This window comes from Agelaius phoeniceus, chromosome 2 (assembly GCF_051311805.1).
Source record: "Agelaius phoeniceus isolate bAgePho1 chromosome 2, bAgePho1.hap1, whole genome shotgun sequence".
In the NCBI taxonomy this organism is placed as follows: Eukaryota; Metazoa; Chordata; class Aves; order Passeriformes; family Icteridae; genus Agelaius; species Agelaius phoeniceus.
Window position 1 is genome coordinate 83,031,688 of NC_135266.1, and position 18,147 is coordinate 83,049,834.

General features: G+C 37.2%; 1 protein-coding gene across 1 annotated transcript in view; it reads right to left on the reverse strand.

The window, feature by feature from the left end:
- The window catches only part of TMEM135 (transmembrane protein 135), a 156,302-nt gene that overhangs the window by 115,163 nt on the left and 22,992 nt on the right, over positions 1-18,147 (reverse strand). Inside the window, exon 4 of the mRNA XM_054654627.2 lies at positions 5,766-5,799. Within this exon, the coding sequence (XP_054510602.1) occupies positions 5,766-5,799 (34 nt within the window). The remainder of the gene's footprint in view (positions 1-5,765; positions 5,800-18,147) is intronic.

The window sequence follows — 18,147 nt, forward strand, 5'->3', positions numbered from 1 at the left end:
GAGATGTTAGAAAAAATTTTAAAAAACATTAATTTCTATCTGGGTAATATGCTAAAAGAATAGCTAAAGTCTTTCATCCTGGCAGACCTTGTACAATGTTAGTACTAAGGATTACATGAAAGCACACAACAAAATTTCAATTATCTAAAAAGACAAGGCAGGACTGGTCAAATTCATTTTACTACAACTAAGAGGTTCAAAACATTTAAAACGTGCATTTAGAAAATTTAAATCCACCTGTCCTTTGTCATTTTGGATTCCCTCCATGTTTTGACTAAGATGAAACTTACCAATGGAGAAAAAAAGGTGGCAGCTAGTCCCGTTTATGAAATGTCAGTTCAGTAAGTTCAAACAGAAAACATTTTCCTGTGCTATGATGAATAAACAGTGTAGCCTAAGAAAATGCTTTGCTGAAACAAATAAGATGTGTTAAATAGCTGTTACTTCACAGAGTTACAAACAAAGAAGTGACAATGTTCTTTTTTTCATCTTAAAGGATATTTTTGAATTGGTACACAATGTTTTATAGCATGCAGCAGCACTGGGTGATAATTTCTCTGAGTTGCAAGTTATATTAATGACAAATGATTGCACATTACTGTAAAAATTCCACAAAACAAAAACACCCTTCAACCTACATTATTCATAGTATCTTCCCTCATTTAATTGTAACTGGCACAAGGTATTTCTTGAGACATCTGTAACAACTCAGATACATCATCAGTTTTGTACAGAAAGCATTTGATAAGCTGGTAAGAAAAATCACTTCGGAATGCTCAGTGTTAGAGCATTTCTCACATGCAAGTACCTTCCTTTACAATACCACCAGTTTGCCTTTAGCAAAAAATTAAAACTACAGGATCAGCAAAATCACAGATTAAAAGTGTTTATTGTTGTTTATTTTCTTGCCACAGCAAGGCTCATTCCTCTTTCTTTCATCCATTCACTTATCACCCTCAAAAGGCATGAAACAATTACAAATTTATTGCATATGGAAAGGTATATTGGAGGGCTCTTGGCCTCAAACATTTGAACCATGTCCTAAATTGTGCCATATCTCTGTCAAGCTTGGTATCTACTTGGCTCTCTGTGTAGATAGATAGCTAAAATTAGGCTAATAGCTTTGAGGTTTTCTAAAATATTACACAGCATGAAAATTTTGTGGTATTTTGAATCACTATGACTTCCACCCTGTAAAAAAACCATACAAATATCTGGAATTAAAGTTGACTGAAGACCAATGGATACTCATTTCTCCATTAGATCCTGAGGGATTTATTTTTGAGTCAGTGTTTCAGCATTTTTGCACGCTCCTAGACCAAATAGTTCAAGCTTTAAGAGCGCAACTTACATGCAACCTTCACACTTGACTAGCTGGAATAAACAATGATACAGCCAAAATGAACCCAGATTTAGTCATTTTATGCAACTGAAAAACAAGTCAACTGTGAAACTGCTTGGACTACTTTAAAACAGAAAAAAACTCTGCTCAGCTGTGTTACTTTATCATATACAGAAGCAGAGCATCACACACTGGAATGCCACCAATCAACTCATTCCATACTTGTCTAAATAGTATCTCTTCCTCTGTGTATGAGGATCTGAGCACAGTATTTCATAAACAGCAGATGCACTGATGACCCAACATCAGCACAGGAATAAATTAGATTCAGCATCCTCTGATTTCTCTATAAACTCTGTCTAGATGCAATTGCTGACAATTTCCCCCTTCCATTTCCAGGACACCAACAATATCATCTCTCTGTGTCTCTCTTCCTGGTCTCTTCTTAAAATTTTCTTAATTATAATTAATTAATTAATCCAATCCTTTCATGGCAAACTCATCATTTTTTTATCACCTGATCTCTGCTTTAACTAGAATAAACTCTACATTTTCTCATCTTTTTCCACTTGTTTTACCTCTAACACTCCCATACACCAACTCCCATTATGTCAATCCAGCTCCATGTCTCTTGCCTCAATAAATTTTTGGGTTTTACTTGTAGACTGTGCTTCTCTACTTCACTTCCTTTCTTCATATCTTTCTTATCTTACTTTTAAGCTTTATAGCTTTCCACCCAGTAATGTTTTTAACGTTTTCTCTATGGCTGGGACATGCCCCTATGCTTCTTCCTCCCATTGCTCTCAAGAAACAGCCCTCAACAGCACCACTCTGCCTTTTGCATCCTGCTGCTTCACCTTGTGCAAAAGCTTTATATCATTTAATCCATGACCCTCAAGAGCCTCTTATTAACATTTCCAGTTCTGTAAGCAGCCCACCATACACCAGAAGTCCTAGTAGAGAATGAATAAAGACTTTGATGTAGTGATGCACAGTTTGAATTTCAAACATAGCAGGCAGCTCAGCACATGCTAGGATAACTGCCTCCTCTCTGGTGTAGCATATCAATGACAACAGCAATTTTCCTCAAGTTTTGTTTCTCAAAGAAGCTTGATATCAAGTCAGTCCTAGTTCAGATTAGTCTCTTCCTATCCTGCATTTTGAAGGCAGCCTTTGTTTGTTTTATTTTCAACACTAGAAAAGCCAAACCCTAACACAAAGACACAGTTTCTTCAATGTAAAAGCAATAACTCAACTGTTGAGCTGTTCACAACAAAGTATGCCCCAAGTGTCTGGAAACATAAGAGCTATAGGTCGTCTTCATGGACAGTCATTAATATCATCTACTGTTCCAGATAAAAATAACTGAAAGATTACATTTCACTTTTCACCTTTTGCTGGAATCTTGGGGTTCCTTTTGATCTCAAATTATCCATGAAGGATCATCTTATATGTTCACTATCAATGCATCTCTTATGATCCTAGAAATTTTGTGACTTTAACACATGCAATCCAAAATAGAATTTGAAAGCTCCATGGCTCTGTGTGTCCACAGCACTTATTACCACTTCTCTGTTCTGGACTATTACAGAAACTTTAGGTCTCAAACCCACATGTTAAGCAATGTTAGGACTTATATGTACTTATTTAGTTCTAAAAACTCCAAATGACTTCCAGTGAGAAGTTAAGAAGTTGATTTTAGACTCTGCACATTAAAATTAAAGCTACAAATGCTTCAGTCCCATGCTTATTTCTAATTACTATCTCAAAAAAAAACAAAAAAGAAAATCCAAATCCTCAAGTACATTCTTATATAGCTTCAATTTAGCAGCAAGCTAGTCTGAGAAAAAACACTTTTATTCTATTTATCCATAGAGCATATATAGCTGAAACATCTTATTTTTAATCTGTCATGTTAACATGTAAGCAGCAAGGAAATGCAGCTAGGGAGTTCAGGTTCACATAAATCTATAATCACTGACTTATTTAAAATTAACCAGGACACTTATTCGCATGTTTCCATTCACAAGTTTCTAGTAGCTCCAGATTAAAAAAAACAATAAAAATGTCACATTTAGAACAAGAGTCCTAAGACCCCACTGCCTTTCATGTTCTACTGAATTTAACTCACTGAAATGAAAAACAGCAAGCCTGCATAACGATTTAACACACCTTTCCACTACGTAAATTCATCTCTGAGGACAAATTGTCACATGCTGCCAAATGGACAAGAGGACTTAAATTTTCTGATTTAAAAGCCCTAATCTGGCTATAAAAATTCAGTGCAGCAGTCATGATAATCACTTAAAATAACCAACAGTAATTACAGTTACCTCCTGCCTACCTGGGCAAAGGCACACATGAAGAATCACAAAAAAAAGCTTTAATTATTATTGCTCATGCTGCAAAACCCAGTGTAGCAAAACATGAAACAAAACAAAGGAATACATTTAGTTCCCTTAACATCTTAACAGGTCCTGACACGAGTTTTACAGAATGCAATAAATGCAGGCTAATTTCACAATCTATCTGCCATCACTAATGATTAAAATGTGACAGCTTTCAAAATGGGACATGCTGCAATCCAAAGCTAATGGACATAAATCTTTTAAAGGCTTAGTAACTTTATAAGTGAATCTTATAAAAGCATACAAAGTTCTAGGCCAAAGATAAGCACCACAAACAGGGAAACATTTACTGTGATTACAGGGCTTGCTAACAAGGTGTCACACGATCACGAGTTTACAGAGCAAACCCTGGCAGCTCTGGCTTCACCAAAGATTTGTGACTAAAATAAGCCCTTGTGCTGAAGAGAATATCCATGCCAAATGGTATATATAAAATGTAACTCCAAAGCTTGACTTTCCCTTACAGCTCTGTCCAATACCAGGTGACCTGCGTGGTCCTTCATCCTGAGAGCCATGAACACAATGACAGCTTCCTCAGAATCTTGATACTCAGAGGTGCTGCTATTTAAGCACACCTATTACCCCCTTCTCTTGGAAAGTCTATTCCAAAGGAGTATGTTCAATTAAATACCACCATCCTTATAACCACTGTTCCCTGAATGAGGAGTTTCTACACAGTGCCCTTCTGAATTCAAGGAAAACTTCCAAGGTGAAGATCTCCTTGCAGGAGTAAAACCTTGTTCCCATGCATTATTGGGACTCTGAACAGCTAAGTAATTGAATTTCAAAAGGAGAATTTGTCACCTTTTAAAATTAGTTTAAAAAACTTCATAAAGAAAAGGAATCCTAAAGGACAGAGTATGAGTCATACAAATCAGGAAGCTATAAAAGTTACAGTGGTACTTCAACAATAATAAAGTGAAAAGCAAAAATTAATTTCTTCTCTTCTGGAGTCTGTTAGTTGCCCTCACGAGTCTGTCCGCAAAGACAGAGTCTATGAATACAGAATAACCCAAGAAAAAATTTCTGCCTAAAAGAAATGGTTAAGCACCAGAGTTTGAGAGAGAACTATATAATGGGTTTGGTAAATGCATAAAGGGACTTTCCAGGATATTTACCTGCTAACACATGTCATGATATCAGCTCCTTCCAAAAGCTCTGCCCCCACAAAATACTCAGAATTACAAGTCATCAACAATGATTGTACAAGGACAGAAGAGAACCTATTAATTTTATCACCCTAATCTGTACTATGATATATTGCCTTTGTCTCACCCCTTTTAGTCATTAATCTTATCATCACCATCAGAGTTCAACTCATGCACAGCTCTACCGAGGCCCCAGCAAACTCTCTCAGCAGTCTGAACACAATTCTTATTTTCTTTTTTTGTAGTTTCTGTGACTATTTATGCAACTCAAACTGTACAAAAACTTGATGTAATTCCTTTGGCAAAGCAAGATCTTTCCTAAAGGAGTATGTTCAAGTAACAGAAGCATTTTATATTTGGAAAAAGTTAATGCACAAAGTATCATTTAGATAAATGTTATTTATTTGGAGAGTAAAAGAAATACGGCTCAAGATTTAAATTGATACAATCACGTGGTAAAAATGTTTGCATGTACAACTGACACAAGTTGTGAAATTATTAATTGCAAAACTGAAGTATATGGTGTTGGATTTCTCATCTGCAAAATAATGATCATTTAAGTACCAGATGCCATTCTATCATGGAAGAGAAATACAAAATTACCATCTTCTTGGGGCTACAATACACAAAACTTTGAATATAGTACAATGAACCACATTTCAGCCTCTGCTTTACAGCTACTTCTGAAAGACCTCTGATCACAATTTGCTCTTAAGGGAGTTTTATCTAATTATGCATAATTCTTAAAGAAAAACCCTGCAACAATTTAAAAAATGCAATGAATCCCAGCATCTATCAACTTTAAACAAGACATTTCCCATGGATCTTACATGTTTTTATTCTTCATTGAAATAAAGGACTACTTACTTGATTAGCCATGTATATTGTGAGAAGACCTCTCCTATAAACAGAAAAGATAAAATAAGTGGATGAAACAAATATTTTTTTTCAGACTGAAGAAAAACACTTTAATCATTAAGAATATTTTATTAAAAAGGAGGATTTTAAAAACAGGTTATTGATGGAGGATGAATCATTACCACCTTATAGAAAAATAAGTCAAACATAAAAATAGCATCTTGATAGCACAGTATCCAAAGCAGTTAGGAATTACAGGAACCAAGTTATATATAGCAACTGGCTGCTCCACATGAGTCCTGAAGCTGTCAGAAGGAGCAAGGAACCCTGAATTACACACAGCACTTATCACAACTTAAGCCTACACATGAGCCAGTAACATAAGCATGCGAACAATGACCTAAGCCTAAGTTAAATTTTGAATTTGCAGCAAAATGTTTGTGTGTTAACTTCTGTTTTGTAATTGGGGCTTTGCAACTCCAGGCACCTTAGCCCTTCTGCCTACAATATCAGGAAATGTTTTCTACAGAGACTGATGCACAAATCCTGGCTCAAGCCAGTTGAAAGTCACAGTGCCAACACTCCCCTGGAACAGTGACCACCATCTTCTCTTCTAACTTTATCTACTTCTTTTTCCACTCCTATTTTTTGTTCTGTCTGTGTCAGCCTACAGCTCACACTGTTCTTTAGGAAAAGTATAAACTTGGACTCAAGCTCACATTTTTGTTGATTCTATTGCAGCACAAGATGAAAACTGAACTTGACTACATAGATGTGAGCAACTCCAGCAACCGACTGCACTGCAGGGTGCAGATGAAATTAAAATTATTTCCAATACATCAGTCACAAGCCACCATCACCCTTGAGAAAGTGGAAGACATTACCATTGGAGGTATGCTTTGCCTTGAACTATTCCTCCTCTTCTGCAACGTTTTCATTAGAAACTGTGGGCAAAGGCTGGCCCAATTTCAGTATTCCTACTGGACTGGTGTTCTTATCTTCTCAAGTTTCCCACCAGCCTTGTAGTATTTGGGATTTTTCTCATTGACCCCACTGGTCTTAAACAAAAAACCTGAACATTCTTGTGAAGGCACCACACGTTCAACTACTAAAGTTTCTCAATATGGAATTTAGTTTTATAATCTGACTCCATATTTGTCTTCATGTCATTTAGGATTTTTTTTATAATATTGCTACTACAGAAGGTAATATATAACTGAAGGTTTAACCCAGACTTGTATGTTCAATTGTCATGACATTTTAAATTTCTAAGCATTCATAGAGTAATTATGAGAGCTGTGTGTTAACAGAACATATCCTGCTATCAGTTCAGTTGAATAAGTGAACAAAACAAAAGCACAGATAGCAGGAAATAAATCTGTATTGCACACTTCCCAAGCTTGATTCATCCAAAGAGTTTACTCAGTATTTACTAACCCCCATGTTTACATGTCCGTAACTTTGTCAAACTCCACATCCAGATCAAGGTTTTTCACAGCAGCCATCTAAGCTACAGGGAAGCTACATTCCACTTAAAAGTTTTACTGCTTCCAAGTCACACTGAAGTTGTGGAAAGCAATAACACAGCACACTGACTTCCACAAGTTGCTCTCTACTCACAGAGAAGATGAAAATTTGGACTTAAGTTCAAAACTTTAACTAGCAAAATCAGTTTGTTTCACAGTCGTTTTTTTTTTTTTTAAAAAGCAGCATTACAAATCTGCTCTCTGTATACCTTCTCTACCCAGTACCAAGCTGTGCCAGATACTAGAAACAAGATTCTAGCATGAAAGCCTAAGGAAAAAAAGCCTGAATATAAAGATTTGGTGGGGATGAGGCATACAAGAAAAAAAAGAAGACAAAAGGTAGGGAATAGGGTCAATGAGTATTTAAGCAAAATAGCCCCTATAACTTGCAATAAAACATCAAAATACTGTATGACATTTCTGAACAGGAAGGGGTAAAAATTCACCTAATGCAATAGATAAATTCAACTCTCAGGCTGGTCTGCAAACATTCACCTAGTCTTTCAGTTCACTAGCTCAAGTGATAAAACAATATTGGTGCCCCAACCCTCCTGAGTAGCAAACTACCAGATAATACACAGCTGTGTACTGTAAAATTTATTTTAATTTGTTCTCAAGAAAAAATACTGGATATTTCATGGTTCCTAGATTTTCTTTTTACCCCTGTAATAGCATTAAAAATTTATGATAAACATCCAAACACTCAGCCGTTTGGAAACACAGAGATAAACCTACCCATAAGAGCTAACCTGGTAACCCAATCCACTTTGAGTATTCTGAAAAATGTCAGAAGATCAAAAACATCCTGCAGTAACACATCTGTGAGAAGACTCAACCAGCCTCTGAGTGACAGATGCAGCTTTCAGAGTACATTCTGTATATTCACAGCTGTAGATTCTACAGTGGGCATGAAGCAGGATGATCATTGTGATGTGCACATAACTCACTTAGTGGATTCTCCCCTGCAATGTCTCTGTCATGCAGGCAGGGCTTTTTAGCCTCCCACTGACATTCATTTAGTCTTTTTTAAAACACTAACGAACTAAGAACTAAATGAGTTTTAGTTACTATTGTAGTCCCTTTGGGGGTAAAATGCAACTCACCAACCACAAAGACAAAGAAAGGAAAAGGTGCTAGAGAAGAGGAAGGAAAGAACTCAGAAGCTGCAGTGCAGCTGCAGCAAGGCCAATGTGAGAAGTAGGTGGCTGGGAGGAGACAAAATGCGCAGACAATAAATTTGTGCAAGGAAGTAACTTCCAGAACTGAAAACACAGCAAGTTGTTGGATGACATCATCTCCAATTGCCTGCAACAAGCCCGGCGGTGAGGCCCAGGCCAACTCCAAGCAGAAAGAGTTTTCTTTCTCCAAACTAATTCTGTGACTGTTTTAAAAATAAATAGCCCCATGTTTCCATGGAAAAGGGAAAAAAAAGGGGAGGGGGAAAAGGCATTCTTCCTGGCCCCGTGCAAATGTGATCCAACAAGTCTAACCCAAACCTGAACTCTGCTGTTAAAAAGCAGTTGGAAGTTCAGAAAATGTTACACTATTTTGTAGCAATGACAGCTGACAGAAAACAGGACAGAAAGATGGAGGTAGGCCAAGTAAAAGGGTCACTGGTACAACCCAAGGACTGTATTAAAACTGCAGCTGGTAAATAGGGGGAGAATATAATTGGGAAATGGTATTAGGAGAGCAGGAAATTATTAAACAATAAAAATAATTAGTCAGCCATGTCTAACCATATGCTTTGGGGAGGTTTAAAGATCCAAATAAACAGCTTACATTTCACTACTAAAGTCCATGAACCAGTGCTGAATGCTAATCTTGGCAACACCAACTCCAGCAGGTGGCTACAGCAGTGTCAGTCTGGCAAGGTCACTACGGGAAAGCCCAACCAGACACACACAAATCCCTACTGCCTGCTCTTCCTCCATGGTTTCTGTCTTAGGCCATTTTCTCCACAGCCTGCTTTCATAAATATCTTCATTGTGGCTTCCCACTGACTGCCAGTCATCTCTCCAATTGACAGTCTCTCCTATACCCAGCTCTGCTTCTAATGACATCTGTGATCTTTAACTCAGGAAGGAAAAACATGAGCTAGGGATAACCTTAAATTCATGAGCAGTAGACCAAGCTCTATCCTACCAGTTTCTTGTATTAAATTAAAGAACCAAAAAAATACTTTGCTGAAAAAATGTTAATAAGACATGTCTCCTTCACCTGAAAAAGGAGGCTTGCATGAAAGTAGTCATGTTTGAGTTGCCCTTAAATTCAAGTCTCAAAGAGCAGTAGTGTTTAGTATACCTTTCACTTTGTTTCTCCTCCTTTTTCTTCCCAATTCACACTTTTAAATGAATTTTCCAACATGCTTGATAGAGAACTGAGTAGGCAAAATTTCAGAGTTTAGTTATTCAACACAGGTCACATTATCTACAGCTGAATAATTCCAATCTTGCAGATTCCATATTTAATGGTTAAATTACAAAAGACCACAGGCTTCTAGAAGATAATTCTCCTGTTCATTTATACCTTCCTCAAAGAAAAGTTTAACTCGATAAAATTTGCTTTTTGGACAACTTGGGAACATTCAGACCAAATTATAACAGCAATAGCTCTTAAACTATGGCCTATAAACCTCAACAGAGAACCACATATTTTTGTTATTGCCTGCCCAGAGGAAAGAGTCTAAAATAACTGCTAAAAGCCCCAAAAAGCTACAGGATAAAAATAACAAGGAAACCTAGCAGTGTACTGGGCTATATTACCAGAAGTTTAGGTAAGAGGTCAAGGGAAATGATTAATCCCATTTTCTTGGCACTCACTACACCAGACCCCGTGCCTGGTTGTGGTCCCCAGTACAAGCAGGCACTGATCAGCTGGCATGGAGCAGCAGCTGTAGGGCTGGGCAGACTCCCACCTGACCCAAGGAAGTCCCTGGAACAGGGACTCAGAGGTTTGCAAGGCTGACCAGACAAATCTCAAAGCAAGCTGGATTGAATTCAGTACCAGCCCTGCTCCAAGCAGGAAGTTGCACTAGCTGAATTCCCAAGACTTACCTGAACAATTCTATTATTCTACAGAAAAAGGTGGAAAGCAACTTCAAAATATCATCAATAATTATTTGCACAGATTATAAAATCAGAAGAGATTACAGTGATAAACAACCTGTCTTCCTAACAAATACAAAACACAAACTCTTCTTTAATGAATTAGCCATTTACTTAAAAAGATCAGATTTGTCTTTTAAGTATTTCCAATCACCACAATCACAGATACATTATTTTATGGGTACTTATCTTTACAGTTTGCACCCTAAGACAAGAATTAGACTGGTCTCTAAAAACAGTTACATCTTTACCTCCCCTGTAACACTACCCCCTCCAACCAAGTCCCCCTCAATACCATTTCTTAAACAAGAACTGAACTCCTTCAGTTTTTCCACGATGTTCCCTAAGTTTTTAATCATACTTATAGCTCTTTGCTAAAACTGTTCCAGTTTTTCAAAATTCATCTTTAGGACTGCAAATGAAAATATAGGAAATATAAACCAAATTATAGTTTCCTATCTTTTGTTAAATCAAAAGTATTTTAAAGTAAAAGAAATCATTGGGTGCTGCTCTCAGACTTTGCATTTGCCTGGGAGCAAGGTATTTATATCTTCCTGTAAGTGCTTTAAACTCTGGAAAACTTATTTGATTGAGGCCAAAGTCCAATTCCCCTTACATGTGAGCAAAAAATTCTATTTGTGCCAATAGAAGCAGCAACAGTCCAAATCTGCATGCCAACATATTGTTTGTGGAACACTTTGCTGAAGAATGTTTTCTTGCTCAGCTTGATGGACTATAAAATTAAAAAAATGACTCTATTTTGACAAGCAGCATAAGCTTTTGCTTCATATAATAGTAAATCATACAAAATACCAATCTTTAAATACAACCAATATTTTTTTTTCCTACCAAACTCATTACCAGTTCTCTCTCATTTATGGTTTTCCTTCAATGTATTTATGGTCTCCTTTAAATACAGAGTTGTTGCTAAGTTAAAAAAAAAAAAAAAAACAAACAAAACACAAGAGCACCATCTGCACACAGGAAAAAAAAAGAAAAAAACAACCAACCTTGCCTGAAGGTGGGATGAATCCTTAGAAAGCACTTACACTCATGGAAATTTTACCATAAATTAATTATTGCAACCACAGAACCCCTCAAAGAAAATTTCCAACAGAAAGCAAACACCTTCTCTTTCTCTAAAAAGCCACAGAAGAGAGGAAGGATCTGTCATTTTTAGGCTAAATCTTTCTCAATATTTATTCTTCCTCCTGAATATTTCTTTCTTTCATACATTTTGCCTTGCCCAGCCCATCTTTTGTGTCTAATAGCAGCACTCCAGTTCCTGGAATTTCCTCATGAAAAACTGTTTTTGGTGATAGGAAGTTTAAAGAATTGTTTTCTCCATTGCCTTGTTTCAGTTTAACCATAAACCTTTCTGAGCGGACATCCTGAAATCTAACATTCACTGCAATTAATTAAATTTATTTGAACTACTATAACTGCTTTTTTTTACCAGTATTGTGGTTCTTATGATTGCTTTTTTTTTTTTTTTTTTGTCTTGCTCAAAACTAAAGGGGAAATAAGTTAGCAAGTCAGAAATAACAGGAAATAACTACAGCAAGATGAATACCACTGTGTACAGAATGAACACAAATTGACTGAACAGGCACCTCCTTCAGTGAGAACAGCCCTAGGTGTGAGCTGTAAGAGGAAGCCCCCAAATTCACCTCCAGGGCAAGGGACACACCAGGGCAGGTACACCCAGGCCCCCTCCCTGCAACAGCTCCCACAACCCAACACACGGCAGCAGCAGCCAGCAGCACAGCAGGATAGAAGGAGCCTGAAGATGGATATAGCAATATGGTAAAAATCTTCATGTATGCAATTAAGAGAACAGGCTCTCTGATTAAACATCTAATTGATGAGTTATATTCCTCCACATATGCAATAAACTTAAACAGCTGGTGGGGCAAACACCTAGAAAATAAAAATATCCAACTCACTGCTCAGACAAGAGCAGTTTTAGCTTTGCTATAAAGCTTTCTAACTTCATCCCCAGTCCAAAACTTTAAACTCTTGATATCTGCTTTTCCAAAAACTCTTCATGTTGACAAACCAAGAAGACTTGACACAAGAAGAAGCAGGTACTAGAGTCAAACTCACTTTTCCTTGTGGCCTATACAACAAAATCTAAAGTCTACATTACTTTTTCCCCATTTTTCCATAAATTCATTATATTAGTTTCCTAGAAAATCAAGTCTGAATTTTATATGAATGTCACTGTTCACTGAATATGCTGCTGAATATTCTGACACTTATCACTGTATTTTAACTATTTTTTATTACTATTTTTTACAAGTCTAAGAAATCACAAATAAAAACTACTTTTATAAGAATCTCTGGGTTCTAAGGCAAATATGGAGTGGAATGTTAAACAAAGGCAAAGAGCATGAAACCTTTGCTGTACTCACTTGTTACAGCAAAGTAGTAATTTTTAGTGATAAATATTTTCATATATATGCATATATCATATAAAAATACATATATTGTAATTAGATATATATATATTTGTGAATGGCAAAACTTGAGAACATTTGTCCTCTTTCAATTTAAAAGAAAAAAGAAAGAAAAAGAAAGATTCAAAAAGATTCAACTTTGGCTTTAATTTCTGAACATAAACTAAGAAGCTAACATATTAGTTTGTAATGGCTCCCCAGACAGGACTCACAGTCTGCAAAAACAGGAAGAATTCCTCCCATCAGCTTCAATCCCTTCTTCCCCCACCACTGTAAAACACCACTTTATAACCTGCAGAATTAAGTCAAATACACAAATCACAGGTTTCCCTGAAATGAGAGAAGTTAAAATGAAGAGGTAAGGGGTAGGGTTTTCTCTGCTTTAGAGCAGCTTGACACCACAAGCGAACCCAGCATAGATGGGGAGTTGTGATTGCATCCCTGTAATAACACAAGCACTACAGATTATGTTTAGGGTATCGTTAATCTCTCACACCCACCAATTTCCTACTGACAGCTGGAGGTCAGCAGCAAAGTCCTGGTGCAAAAGTTCACTTACAATCAGCAGGAACAGACAAGCTTTCAAAATAATGCTGAAAATTATGAAAACAAACCTAAGCAGTGAGTTTTCAAAAAAGAACACGGTAAATTTTTAGCCTAGTAAAGACCAGCAGGTAAGTCTTTAGCACAAAAATAATGTTCAGAACTTCATCTGAAAAATGTACAGCTTAAGGACTTATGACCTACTTTTTTTAAAGGAATTTCCTTCAATATTTTGGGCTGTTTAAAGTAGGAAATGGACACTTTGCAAGCTAGAGAAATTGAAATTGCTCAAAACTGTAAATCAGTAATTCCTGCTTGGAGCACATTACATGTTAAGCAAAATGGTTTTATGCAAATACTCAGAATTTGTTGTTCTTAAAAGGAAATAAAATAAACTCAACGTGTTCTATGATTTGAACACATGCCAAAGAAAGGGTATGAGAAAACCAGAATGGGAGAGAAGCCAAAAATAAAATATATCTACAGTAATACATTCCAGTTAAATTAGTACCGATAATTCTTACAGAGTTTCCAGAAAGTGGAACACAAGATAACATCTATAGTTCAATTTTTTTAACTCCTTTATGCTCTATTTTATACAGATTTTCTTTCACTATTCCCTCCCTCTTCCTTCTCTCTGAGTTTCTCTATGGTATCTACAGAGCAAAAACAAACACTGACCTACACAGGGGAAAAAACCTCTTAATTAAAGTGTGATTCCATGAAGAGATAAAAAGATTCCAAAAAGCTTATTAGTATTATAGAATAACTGACTGGGAGATAACAGAAGGTAAACAAATTAATCAAACCTCAAGAAAAGAAATGAAGGATTTGGGGATTTTTTAAATTATTCACATTCTTGGTACAGAAGGTCTATCTAGTGTTAAGTAAGGCCCCAAATAACAATTTCTTTGGACTGTTGATAGTAACACTGAACTGTTTTTAATCAGCTCAGTCAATCACAAAGAAAACACTCAGTTCTTTCTGGGCATGGGCTGTTTGGCCACTCTGTCTGGAAGGTATGAGCATAGGGCACAAAAGCAAATACTTTTGAACAAAACTGCTTTGGAGACTCAGCAGCAGCAGGTCATTGTTTAATTAATTCTGTTGGCAATCACTACCACTCCAAAGTAAAATAGGACACTATGGACAGAACAGTTTATAAAAATTAGGAAGAGCAGGACAGAGCATGGAAAAAATTCAGAGTTGAAAATATGTCCAGTATTCATTGGCCTTGGACATATACTCAGTGTATTTTGAGAGTGAGAAGGCTAGAAGGAGGAAAAATTTGTCATATAAGGTCACTCCTTCAGTTGACAGCTTGGGGCTGTCCCAATACCAGCTGAAACTTATCCAGTATTTGACCTATTCTTCTCAACCTCTACCCTCTAGCCCTTCTCAAGTTAAGAGCCCTTCAACCACACCCTACCTGCATATCCCAAAACGAGCTCACAGCAGCTCAGCAAGAAGCAGCTCCAGGGGCTTCCCAAGAAGCCCCTTGGAATGGCTGGCTTTCCCTTTCCAATTTATATTCTGTGCCCAGTTTGAGACAGTCCAGTCCACAAGTTTTTTGATAAGCTACTCAAATCATCATTATTTCATCTATTCCAAAAGACTTAAGCAGCCTGGTACTGTTTTTCAAGTCTGTTACACTAATAGCTATTGTAGTGTTTTATGTTTAGAACTAATTTTCTCTTTAGAGTCAATGTTTAATGTTACATTTCTGATAGTATTATACTGTTTACAAAGCACCTGAAACAATTTGTAAAAAAAAAAAGCTATTTGATTTGACAAATCAATCTAACTCCAACAAGTAACTATCGAAGCTTTTCACATGGTGTGACTAACTTCTAAATGCCCTTGTATTCAGCAACAGCAGACTAGCACTTCCAAGGGAAGTAGTGTATGGAGTTAGAATTGTCAACATACACTGACATTTGCTTTCTTCCCTCCCTTTAGACCCTCTAATGACAGCCTATTAAGTAATTTTAAAAACAGGCTTTAAATCCAGTTAGGAACTATTAATTTAATCACTCAGAAGACAGGTGAAGAATGTGCCTATTAAGAATGTGCCTACATCCATAATGGGGGTCCCACAAGGGGTCCCAAGGAACAACAACATCAGAAATCAATGAGAACCTTCTCTAGAAAGGCAAGCAAACCACACAAAGTGTGACTGAGTGTCATTTCAACACATCTCTATTGACTGAGAAGCCAGTGTCTGGCAGGACATCAATACTGGATGATGAACTGTGGGAGATACTACAGACAGACGTTAATGAGACATTTCACCTACCAAAGAGAAAAATAAACCATTGCCAAGTCCAGTTTGAACCTACTATTTTCTGGCCTTAAGCTCAAACATACAAACTGCCAACAGGCAGTTGATATTGGAACATTTTTGCTAGCTCCTCAGTCTGTTGCTCAGAAGGAATGAATAACAGACACTGAAGAGCTTAAAAGGAAAAACATATCACTGAAGGAGCAAGATGGAGCCCCATATAAATTCCTTCACGTAGACCAAATTATGCTGTACTACCTGACAGCCCATATTGTTTCAGTCTTTCACCAAAGCTGGAGCAGTCTGGGTTGCAATAACAGGTACTGGCCCAAATTCATGAAACCTGCTTAATACCAGCTTGCCTTTAATATCATGGACACTGTTTGGTCCTGCTTCTTAGACAGACTGTCTTTAGGAGAAGGTTTTAATGGCATACACTCACTTTATCAAAAAAGATTCAATCTGGAATAGAGGTCATTAGACTACAAGAAACACTACAACACATGGCATTTTATTTCCTTACCAAAGGAAATAAAAACATGTCATTTTCTGTCCCGGGATGTGGAGGGGAGAGGCCAGGAAGGGGAATTAAGATGTTTGACCTAAGAATAGTGCTGTAAACTTTGCCACAGAAAAGCTTTGTGTGATTACTACTAGCAAATCACTACCATTCTAAGTCTTTGCCTTCATACTTTTCCTGCTGCAGAAGCTAACAACAACCTTAGTTCCTGGGGAACAATGAGGGTCCAGAAAAGTCGGTTCTTTTACAGAGGGTTTTTAGGTGCGGTTTGCATGGAAACAAATACTTAAGCTGCTCTCATCTATAGTACCTAAAAAGAATATCCTACAAGCAGACCTGAGGAACACAGCACGGAAAATTTCCCTCCAAGACTTCCAGCCATTGCACTAGAGGCATGCTAGGCATGGATATTATCTTGCCAGGTAAATGTCAGCACTCAAGCCAGCTCACCTCAGCAGCATCTTTATTCTATACTAGCAGAGTTTTTATTATTCCCCCTCTGGGAGCTACACGTTACACACAAGCATTCAGACACAGAAGATGTATTAAGTGTTTGCTTAAGCCAAGGAAGTCCAAATGAGTGTGTCCTGGATAGTTCAGCTAGTGCTGAACCGACAGAACAGAGTAATTAATCCACTGTTTGTGCCATTTGAATTTAAGTCAGACTCAGAATAGTCCAACGTTCAGCAGCAGTCTGAATTTTAACATTTTATCTGTCAGCATTTCAACAGGACTGTAAGTTTTACAAATTTTGGTGTGGTTAGTGATGAAAAACAAAGAGTACAAAATTATACTGCTCTGCAGATGACTAAATCATTTATACTTAAGTTTTCAGCCTACAAAGTAAACATTTTAGAAACAGATTTGCCAAAAGTGGTTCTTGAAATGATTTTTAAAAATCAAACTTTAACTATAATCAAGTCTAAGTTACTCATGGAGCCATGCAGAAAGACAGGAAGGCATCTGCACAGCCACCTGGGATCTATCAGAGCTTGCTGCTTGACCTTAGTACTGCCCTTTGTTCACCCAGGCTGGCCCCATGTGCACTGATAGAGCAGGCCAGAGTTTAATGGGTGCTGCCCAAGATGTCTTTACATTCATGAAGCAGCCACATGGCTGGTGCTGAGCCCATGCTGGTAAATCCTTCTGAAACTCAAGAGATGTAGAGGCCACTGAGCAATTGCAACTAAATAGTCCTGCATGATCCATCTCAGCCCTGACTCTAACAAACCAGAGAGAAAATAAACTCAGTCTCTACAGACTCATCCAGATGCTGCAATGCATTCTGCAGTGTCTCCAGAATCACAGGTATATATTTCACATGGGATCTTCCAGTATTCTTCCCTGTCTGCCTGTGTTATCCTTGAAAATGAATTGTCAACTATAAAGCTGTAGCTGCTCTTCTGCTCTTCATCTTGTGCAAGACTTCAGTTACCACACAAGAAAGCTGAACCAAATTTTTACAGCATTCAAATGCTGCAACCTAAATGTTAAACTTGGTTGCTGAATACTCATACAGAAATAGTAAAGTTTTTCAGAATCCTGGATCGTTTATAACCTGGACTGACTGACTACACATGTATGGAACCATAGTCACTGATTCCCAATAAATCTTCTTGCTCTGTTCACATGTAAAGAATGTGCCTTGCCAAACTTTTGCTATCTCAAGTGGATGAAATCTAGTTTACAACAGTTATCTAGACAGTAATGAGACACAGAATGGTGAATCATGCAACTGGTGGGAAAAAAATGACCGGTATGAAATAGAAATACATATTTCAGATAGTTAGGAAAGTCCAAGTGATCAGTGCAACCACTTCATTTATCCAGAAGTATAAGGATTATACCCATATATTATGTGCATACACAGAATCACAAGGAATAAAGGGCAGGAATGAAGGACAGACTTACTGTAGGAATAATTATGAACACCATACGGGAGAGAAGATCTTTCT